The following is a 9,804-nucleotide window of genomic DNA, read 5'->3' as shown; positions in this document are numbered from 1 at the left end:
GTTTTATAAATTTCATGGGCTATCCATTTTGTAAGCAGATCTGAAATAAATGTTTCTTCTCCTCCGTTTGGGACTTGAACGTATTGCAGTGGGAGTCTATGCGTTTGAATAATGTTTTAATGCAGCTGATCTTGTGGGCCACTGGATGGTTGCTCCTGTAGTGGAGGATCCTGTCCGTATGGGTGGGTTTACGGTAAACTTTGGTGTGTAATGATCCATCTGGTTGGCGGTGGATTAGTACATCCAAAAAGGCTAAAAAACCTTGTTTTTCCTCCTCCACTGTGAATTTTATATCAGGGTAAACTGAGTTCAGTATTTCCACAAAATCAGGTACATGTTGTCTTTTGATAACCGCAAACGTGTCATCTACATACCGAACCCAAAACTTGGGTTGGTATAGGGTCATAGCTTTATCTTCTAGTTGTTGGAGTACTGCCTCAGCTATAATGCTGGAAATGGGGGAACCCATGGGTGTGCCTTTAATCTGTTCATAAATGACACCCTGAAACATAAAGTATGTTGTAAGGCATATCTTTATCAGTTTCATAAGATCTTCTGTTTGTAGGGAGTCTTGGAAATGACCCCCCTTTTTACTTGTCAATTGATCCCTTAGGATAGAGATGGCTAAGTCCTGAGGGATGGAGGTGAAGAGTGAGGTGACATCAAATGATACCATCACTTCATCAGCTTCTACCCCGAGTGTCTTGATTTTACTCAGGAAATCTTCTGCTGATTTGACTGTAGTGGGGCTGTCATTCGTCAGGTGGCAAATGCGTTCACTAAGCCATTTCGCCAGTCCTGCAATGGGGGTGCCTATAAAAGAGGCAATGGGGCGGAGGGGAATGTCTTTCTTATGAATTTTTGGTAGCCCGTAAAACCTAGCCCAGGGGTAGGCAACCTTGGCTCTTTTATGACTCGTGGACTTGAACTCCCAGAATTCCTGAGCCAGCTTGGCTGGCTCAGGAATTCTGGGAGTTGAAGTCCACGAGTCATAAAAGAGCCAAGGTTGCCTACCCCTGACCTAGCCAGTGCTGTGTCTCCATCACCTGGGAAGCAGGATATGATAATGGGATTAAACCACAGATATCGAGGCCTAGAAAAACACTCAGAAATAGCCTCAAAGTTCATGCCACAGGAACAGGAAACTATTCCAAGCAGGGCTGGGAGGGGGTATAAAAAGACCTTCTGCCCATGTGCTCCCTCTCTTTTCTTCTCCTCTGCTGCTTATCTGTCTTCTGCAATAAACTGTAACCTTCTTCCCAAAGCAGTCGCCATGTTTGCTTATTTATTCCCGGCTTGGATGAACCAGGATGAAGACTTACTTCTAACACTGCTTAGGAAGGACTTTTGCTCCTACCCCAGAGGCGATGCCGTTCTCCTTTGCGTGGGATGCCGGGGTCCGAAATATAGATTCTATATGTACATCGATGTTTAAAATCGATCAATGAATGGCAGGAAGACTCAAGTTTTAAAAAATAAACAGGCTTCCCTCAAAACCTTAGAGGTTGTTTACGAATCGGTGTCTAAGAGTGTGTGTGTGTGTGTGTGTGTGTGTGTGTGGTTGATTGGTTGAACTTCCACGCGGAGGCGGGAGAAGGAGGAGCCGGCGGGGGCGGGGCTTCTGGGGAATGGGCGGGGCCTCGGGCAGGTGACTGGCAGCCGCTGCTTAAGATCCCGCACAGCTGCGTCACGTCTGCTCCGGAGCGGCGGTTGGCGTTGCTCGCTCTGCTTACCTGCCTGCCTGCCTGCCTGCCTTGCCAGCCCCATCATGCACTCCCGGCTGCCCGTCCCGGTCCCTCTCTGCCTCCTCCTCCTGCTGCCCTCGGTGCTGCCGGCGACCATGCCCGGGGGTCTTTCCCCCCGAGACGTCACGGATCCCGAAGTGCAGGAAGCCGCCGTCTTCGCCGTGGAGGAATACAACGCGCGCAGCACAAACAGCAACTATTTCAAGGCGCTGCGCGTTGTGGAGGCGCAGTCCCAGGTGTGTGTCTGGGGGTGGGGGGCGATTGGGGGTGGGGGGGGGTGAGGGAAACGGCCCTGTTGGGTCTTTTTGGAATAGAATAGAATGTAAAATATAGAAGAGAGTGTAAAATATAGAATAGAATAGAAGGTAAAATATAGAACAACAGAACAGAATAGAACAACAGAATAGAATAGAATGTAAAATATAGAATAGAACAGAATGTAAAATATAGAACAACAGAATAGAATAGAATAGAATGTAAAATATAGAATAGAATGTAAAATATAGAATAGAATGTAAAATATAGAACAACAGAATAGAATGTAAAATATAGAATAGAATGTAAAATATAGAACAACAGAATAGAATAGAATGTAAAATATAGAACAACAGAATAGAATAGAATAGAATGTAAAATATAGAACAACAGAATAGAATAGAATAGAATGTGAAATATAGAATAGACTAGAATAGAATGTAAAATATAGAACAGAACAGAATAGAATGTAAAATATAGAATAGAATAGAATGTAAAATATAGAATAGGCTAGAATAGAGTGTAAAATATAGAATAGAACAGAATAGAATAGAATGTAAAATATAGAATAGAATAGAATGTAAAATATAGAACAACAGAATAGAATAGAATAGAATGTAAAATATAGAACAGAACAGTAGAATAGAATAGAATGTAAAATATAGACTAGAATAGAATAGAATGTAAAATATAGAACAGAATAGACTAGAATAGAATGTAAAATATAGAACAGAACAGAATAGAATAGAATAACAGAGTTGGAAGGGACCTTGTAGGTCATCTAGTCCAACCCTCCCCCACAATAGCCAAAGGTGGGGATGGGTGGGGGGCTGTGGGTACAATGGAAGAGAACTGGGAGGACGAGAGGCAGTTTGGGGAGGGGTCTACCTGGGGAGGGATTGTGGATTGTGGACCGAAAGGGCCTGCCAGGTTCATATCTGAACAGTTCCAGGTGGTCCTCGACTTACAACAGTCCATTTAGTGACCGTTCAAAATTACTCCGGCACTGGAAAAAAAGGGATTTATGATCGATTTTCACACTTAACGGCCGTGGCAGCATTCCCCCCAGGGACACGGGATCAAAATTCAGATGCTTGGCCACTGACTGGTATTTATGACGGTTGCCGTGTCACGCAATCCCCTTTCTGATAAGCAAAGTCAATGGGGAAGCCGGATTCACTTAACAACGCATCAACTGCGGTGAATTACTTAACAACTGTGGCCAGAAAAGTCGTAAAATGGGACAAAATGTCCCTTAACAAAGGTCTCACTTAGCCACAGAAATTTTGGGGTCAGTTGCGGTCGTAAGTTGGGGATTACCTGTACTGCAGGTGTGTGTCTGGGGTGGGAGAGTGTTGAGGGGGTGGGCAGCCTTGTTGGGTCCTCTGGAATAGCCAAAGGACTCGGAATTGCTCTGGAAGCGATAGAAGGATTTGGGGGGGGGGGCTGAAGGGAGTTTAGGGGGGGTGTTCTGTGGGAGGGACTGTTATCATGGCTACATGATATCATCAAAAGACGTGATTTCTGCTGTTCTTGTCTGAAACAGAAATATTTCCTTATTTTCTTGTTCCTCTCAACCCATAAACTGCTATCAATGAAGCTGAACATGTTCTGGATTTTCCCCCTGTAATTTATTTAAGGTCACATTACTGTGTTATCATGGATTAAAAGACGTGATTTCTGCTGTTCTTGTCTGAAACAGAAATATTTCCTTATTTTCTTGTTCCTCTCAACCCATAAACTGCTATCAATCAAGTTGAACAGGTTCTGGGGTTTCCCCCTGTCATTTATTTAAGGTCACATTACTGTTTTGTTTTGTTTTTTTAAATCCAGGTAGTGTCAGGGGCGAAATATTATCTTACGATGGAGTTGGTGAAAACAAATTGCCAAAAGATCGCCGGCAACCCAAAGGTGTACCAAGAGATCCAGAACTGCCGTCTCCCTCCAAGGAACCGGCAGGAGGTGAGATTAGATGCCAAAATATGCATTTAACATTTGACAAAAGCTACCTTGTTTGAGGTCAGCCGCGCCCCCCCCTGTAAAAACAGATTTAAATTCTTTTCATGGATGGTTTCACTTCAAAACAAATGTGAGGCTGAGCTGTACGAATGAGAATTATCCTAATTGGGTTAAGGATTTTTTTTTCCCCCTCTGGCAAAGTCAGAGAGTCTGAGTAGCTTATGGCTGTGTGAGAAAATGGGTCAGTTGTGGGCCAAGAGTGTTGTATGAAGGCAGAGAATTGTGGAGAGCAGCCCCCCCCACAGTTGTTGGAGCACTGGGAATTTTGAACTGATCCAGCCCCCACTGGACCTGACTGATCAGGGCCCCCCAAAATCCACTTATGACTTTATAGTCTGGCAACAAGTCCAGTATTTGCATGGTGGTGGGATTGGATTAACCTGGATGGATATTCTGGGGCTGGGGCGGGGGGAGTTGTGACTTGGATAAATGAGAAGATGAATTAAAGTTGTCTCCAGATTTATTATGCCATGTGAATACAACAAAGGGCATCCTTGGCTCTATATTTTCTGGCAAATTGGTTTACTGTGATTCTTGTACCTTTGGCAGGAAAAACCAAAGGTACAAGTACAGATTAATAATAATAATAATAATAATAATAATAATAATAATAATAATAATAATAATAATAATAATAATAATAATAATAATAAAGTTGGAAGGGACCTTGGAGGTCATCCAGTCCAACCCCCTGCTCAGGCAGGAAACCCTATACCATTTCAGACAAATGGCTGTCCAGTCTCTTCTTAAAAACTTCCAGTGTTGGAGCATTCACCGCTTCTGGAGGCAGGTGGTTCCACTGGTTAATTGTTCTCACTGTCAGGAAGTTTCTCCTTAGTTCCAGGTTGCTTCTCTCCTTGATCAGTTTCCACCCGTTGCTTCTTGTCCTGCCTTCCGGCGTTTTGGAGAATAGCTTGACTCCCTCTTCTTTGGGGCAGCCCCTGAGATACTGGAACACTGATTAGGCAAAACCTGACTCAAAAACAATCTTGGAGTCCTAGTGGATGATCGCTTAAATGTGAGCCAGCCGTGTGCAGCAGCAGCCCAAAAAGCTAATACAATCCTTGGTTGTATAAACAGAGACATAGAATCAAAATCAGGTGAACTATTAGTACCGCTTTATAAACCCTTAGTAAGGCCACAGCTGGAATATTGCATCCAGTTTTGGTCACCACATTTTACAAAAAAGATGTTGAGACTCTGGAAAAACTGCAAAGAGCAACTAAGATGATTAAAGGCCTGGAGACTAAAACATATGACAGGCGGTTGCAGGAACTGAGTATGGCTAGTCTAACAAAGAGAAGGACGAGGGGTGACATGATAGCAGTCTTTGAATATTTGAGGGGCTGCCCCAAAGAAGAGGGAGTCAAGCTATTCTCCAAAGTGCCTGAAGGCAGAACAAGAAGGAACAGATTGAAACTAATCAAGGAGAGAAGCAACCTGGAACTAAGGAGAAACTTCCTGGCAGTGAGAATAATTAGCCAGTGGAACACCTTGCCACCAGACGATGTAGGTGCTTCATCACTGGAGAATGTTTTTAAGAAGAGATTGGGCAATCATTTGTCTGAAATGGGATAGGGTTTCTTGCTTGAGCAGAGGGCTGGATTAGAACAGAAGTCCCCAACCTTTTGGGCACCAGGAACCGGTTCCGTGGAGAGAGGTTTTTCCGCAGACCCGGAGGGTGTGTGGTTTTGAGTGCTGCCTGCATCCCGCGAATGGGGCTTTGCTTGTTTGTGTGGACCGGTTGCTGACATGCCGTGGCCCAGTACTGGTCCACAGACCTGGGGTTGGGGACCCCGGGACTAGAAGACCTCAAAGGTCCCTTCCAGTTTTATTCTGATTAATGACTCCCAGGGGCAGCCAGACAATCATCCCACAGCAGCGTTTTGAGAAGGGCCTGTGGTTTCTCAATGGGCCACTTGCATAAATATTTTGGCTACTGAGGAATGAGCTTAAACGATGAGTCCCAGGGTGGAGCTGAACCATCCCGGATGGATCTCTGTCATCGGTTAATCGACAGACAAAACAAGGCTAGGTGTAGGCGCCAAACATTCAAAGGCAAAGAATGTCACAAGTGGGTCCTTCCTTCGTTTAAAAGATTGCTCATCTTCCATCTGCGAAGGAGGTGGGGCTTTTTCCAGCCCGATGACTAGCCTGCCTCTCACTTCAAAACAATTTAAACAGGTCACCTGAGACACAGTAGATTCCCATTTCTTCCCTTTTACGCTGCAGTTAATTATAAAACTTGGCATGTCTTGGCACTGAAAAGAAGCAGAGGCGTGAAAAAGGGATTTTGTGTCTAACCTTTGCTTTCGTAACCCTTCTTAAATTATATTTAATCAAGGAGGGAAGCAACCTAGAACTAAGGAGAAACTTCCTGACAGTGAGAACAATTAACCAGTGGAACAACCTGCCTCCAGAAGCGGTGAATGCTCCGACACTGGGAGTTTTTAAGAAGAGATTTGGACAGCCATTTCTCCGAAATGGTATAGGGTTTCCTGCCTGAGCAGGGGGTTGGACTAGATGACCTCCAAGGTCCCTTCCAACTTTATTATTATTATTGTTGATCATCGCACAGTCAGCCAGATGTTCAGACTGGATTTGGCATTTTTGTCCACCTAAGGACCTGGGACAGGCAGATGTGGATATTTGATGGTATTACAGATATTGTCAGAGGATGGAAGCAGTTCCTAGCAAGGCCGCCTTTTGCAATTGACTAATGGTGAATTTGTCAATGCCGATGATGGTGTTCAAGTGGTGCTCCAGTTGTTTTGGGATTGCACCCAAGGCCCCTATTACTATTGGTACTACCCTTGCTTGCCTTTGCCACAGTCTTTCTATTTCTATTTGTAGGTCTCTGTATTTTGTTATCTTCTCCAGTTCTTTCTCATCTCCTTCTGCTGTCTCCAGGCACTGCCACGTCCACTATCCAGACTTTTTTGTCTTTTTTATCGACAATTGTGAAGTCTGGGGTGTGATGTTGCAGGTGCTTGTCTGTTTGAATTCTGAAGTCCCAGAGCAGTTTAACTTTATCATTTTCTATGACTTTCTCTATTTTATGATCCCACCAGTTTTTGCTTACAGGCAAATGATATTTCTTGCTGATCTTCCAATGCACCATTGTTGCTACTTTGTCATGCCGCTGCTTGTAGTCAGTCTGTGTGATCTTCTTGCAGCAGCTTACCAGGTGGTCCACTGTTTCTTCAGCGTCTTTGCATAGGCGGCACTTACTGTCTGTTGCTGTCTTCTCAATTTTGACCTTCTTCTTCTTCTTCTTCTTCTTCTTCTTCTTCTTCTTCTTCTTCTTCTTCTTCTTCTTCTTCTTCTTCTTCTTCTTCTTCTTCTTCTTCTTCTTCTTCTTCTTCTTCTTCTTCTTCTTCTTCTTCTTCTTCTTCTTCTTCTTCTTCTTCTTCTTCTTCTTCTTATTATTATTATTATTATTATTATTATTATTATTATTATTATTATTATTATTATTATTATTATTATTATTATTCTTATTATTCTTATTCTTATTCTTATTCTTATTATTCTTATTATTCTTATTATTATATTTATCTAATTTATATATCTGCCCATCACGCAAGCGACTCTGGGTTGTTGTTTTTTTTGCTACGATTTGTTAGGGTTATAGGTAGGCCTTGACTGATTCAGTGACTGTTCATCCAGGTCATTATAAACCTATTAAGAGGCGCACAGCAATCTCGCCTTTGCTCAGTTGTGGAGGCTGTCTGAGTTAGGTCACGCAGGGAATTTGGGTTGTTTTAGCTGCCCAGAACTTCACCATATCGAGAGAAGCAGGAACGAGCAAGTTTGTCAAATGCTTCGCTGAAATTCACAGGCCGGCTCTTGCCAACGACCGCATTCCTGTCAGCTTCTCTGAAATAGGTTGCTTAATGGCAGCATCTGTTTGAGGATCTTGCCCAATAAAGCATCAAGCTGACGGGCCTGCCGTTTCCTGAGTTTTACTCCTGCTCCTTTTTTGATGGCAGACATTTGCTGTCCCCAGTATTTGGGGCTACAGCTTCCTTCACGCTTAATAAGGAATAACAGAGTTGGAAGGGACCTCAGAGGACTTCTAGTCCAGCCCCCTGCTCAAGCAGGAGACCCTTTCTCATTTCAAATGATTGCCCAACCTCTTCTTAAAAAACAACCTCGGTTGATGAAGCACCCCACAACTTCCGGTGGCAAGCTGTTCCACTGATGAATTGCTCTCGCTGTCAGGAAATTTCTGCTTAATTCTAGGTTAGATAGGCAGCTCTTCGGATGCTGCCTTCCCAGAGCTGGAAGGGACCTTGGAGGTCATCTAGTCCAACCCCTGCTTGAGCAGGAGAGTCTATATCATTCTTGACAAGTGGCTGTCCAGCCTCTTCTTAAAAGCCTCCGGTGATGGAGCGCCCATAATTTCTGGAGGCGGGTAGTTCCACTGGTTAATTGTCCTCACTGTTAGGAAACTTCTCCTTAGTTTCAGCTTGCTTCTCTCCTTGATGAGTTTTTTTTTAATTTTAATACAAGTTTTATTAAGTTTTTCGATTTTTACAACCAGGTGCTTAGGAAACAACGTGGTGATAGGGTAATCAAATTATCCAAAAACCCCAAAACATTTATATATAACTCAGGTTAACTCATTAAAGAATCCCTCTCTAATTCCCACAAATCATATACCATATTCAGATTAATACATTTCTAGTAAAATTCAATCAATCAATAAAATTATCAGTAACCATTTAACTATATAAATCCCAATCCTGTATTTAAGCTTTACAAAATTCCAGTTACCATATTTCAATTTAACCATAAATAAGACTAATATTTATGCTTCGGGTATCCCCAATTTCCCTCTTTTCAAAACATAATAATTATAATATCTAAAAAAAACCCATGTCCGGTCTTGAACCGGGGCGATCAGATAGCCAGCCGACAAGCCCAGTGTCTTAACTGCTGAGCCACGCGCTGGCCTCATTATAGAGCGTATAAACAGAGAACAAAGCCCACTCCTTTCTAGCGCAGATGATGTTACCTAGTTGGGTCATGAAACGTCTGCAAGAAAACCACCAAGCTCAGAGAGCACCAAGGACCCCACAGTCGTCGTCGTCGTCGTCGTCCTCCTCCTCCTCCTCCTTTTTCTCTTCTTCCTCAAAGCCCCCTCCCTTCTAGCATTGATGCTGTTACCTAGTTGGGTCATGAAACATCTGCAAGAAAATAGCCAAGCTCAGAAAGCACCAAGGACCCCACAGTCCTCCTCTTCCCTCCCCCTCCTCCCCCTCCTCCTCCTCCTCTTTTTCTTCCTCAAAGCCCCCTCCCTTCTAGCACTGATGATGTCACCTAGTTGGGTCATGGAACCTCTGCAAGAAAACCACCAAGCTCAGAGAGCACCAGGGACCCCAACAATAATAATCCTCCTCCTCCCTGTAAACTGTACTCCCTTCAAGCATAGATGATGTCACCTAGTTGGGTCATGAAACGTCTGCAAGTAAACAGCCAAGCTCAGAGAGCACCAAGGACCCCACAGTCCTCCTCCTCTTCTTCCTCCTCCTCCTCCTCCTCCTCCTCCTCCTCCTCCTCCTCCTCTTTTTCCTCTTCTTCCTCAAAGCCCCCTCCCTTCAAGCATAGATGATGTCACCTAGTTGGGTCATGAAACGTCTGCAAGTAAACAGCCAAGCTCAGAGAGCACCAAGGACCCCTCCGTCCCACCCTGAACTGCAAATAGTCTTTCCATTGATAGCTTAGATACCACCAACCATCTCAAGCCCTGGTGATCTGGGTTTTCCTTCTTTTTCTCTCC

At 43.8% G+C, this 9,804-nt stretch overlaps 1 protein-coding gene across 1 annotated transcript in view; it reads left to right on the top strand.

Annotated features, from left to right (window-relative positions):
* The first annotated feature begins 1,745 nt into the window (after nt 1-1,745).
* Nucleotides 1,746-9,804, top strand: part of LOC107288030 (cystatin-1) — a 97,902-nt gene continuing 89,843 nt past the window's right edge. Inside the window, exons 1-2 of the mRNA XM_015816610.1 lie at nt 1,746-1,981; nt 3,834-3,962. Of these exons, the coding sequence (XP_015672096.1) occupies nt 1,769-1,981; nt 3,834-3,962 (342 nt within the window). The 5' untranslated portion in view covers nt 1,746-1,768. The remainder of the gene's footprint in view (nt 1,982-3,833; nt 3,963-9,804) is intronic.

The sequence above is a fragment of the Protobothrops mucrosquamatus genome, unplaced genomic scaffold (assembly GCF_001527695.2).
Source record: "Protobothrops mucrosquamatus isolate PMUCROS unplaced genomic scaffold, P.Mucros_1.0 scaffold_116, whole genome shotgun sequence".
Taxonomy (NCBI): domain Eukaryota; kingdom Metazoa; phylum Chordata; class Lepidosauria; order Squamata; family Viperidae; genus Protobothrops; species Protobothrops mucrosquamatus.
Note: the sequence above shows the minus strand (reverse complement) of the source record. Positions and strands in the feature narration are given on the sequence as shown.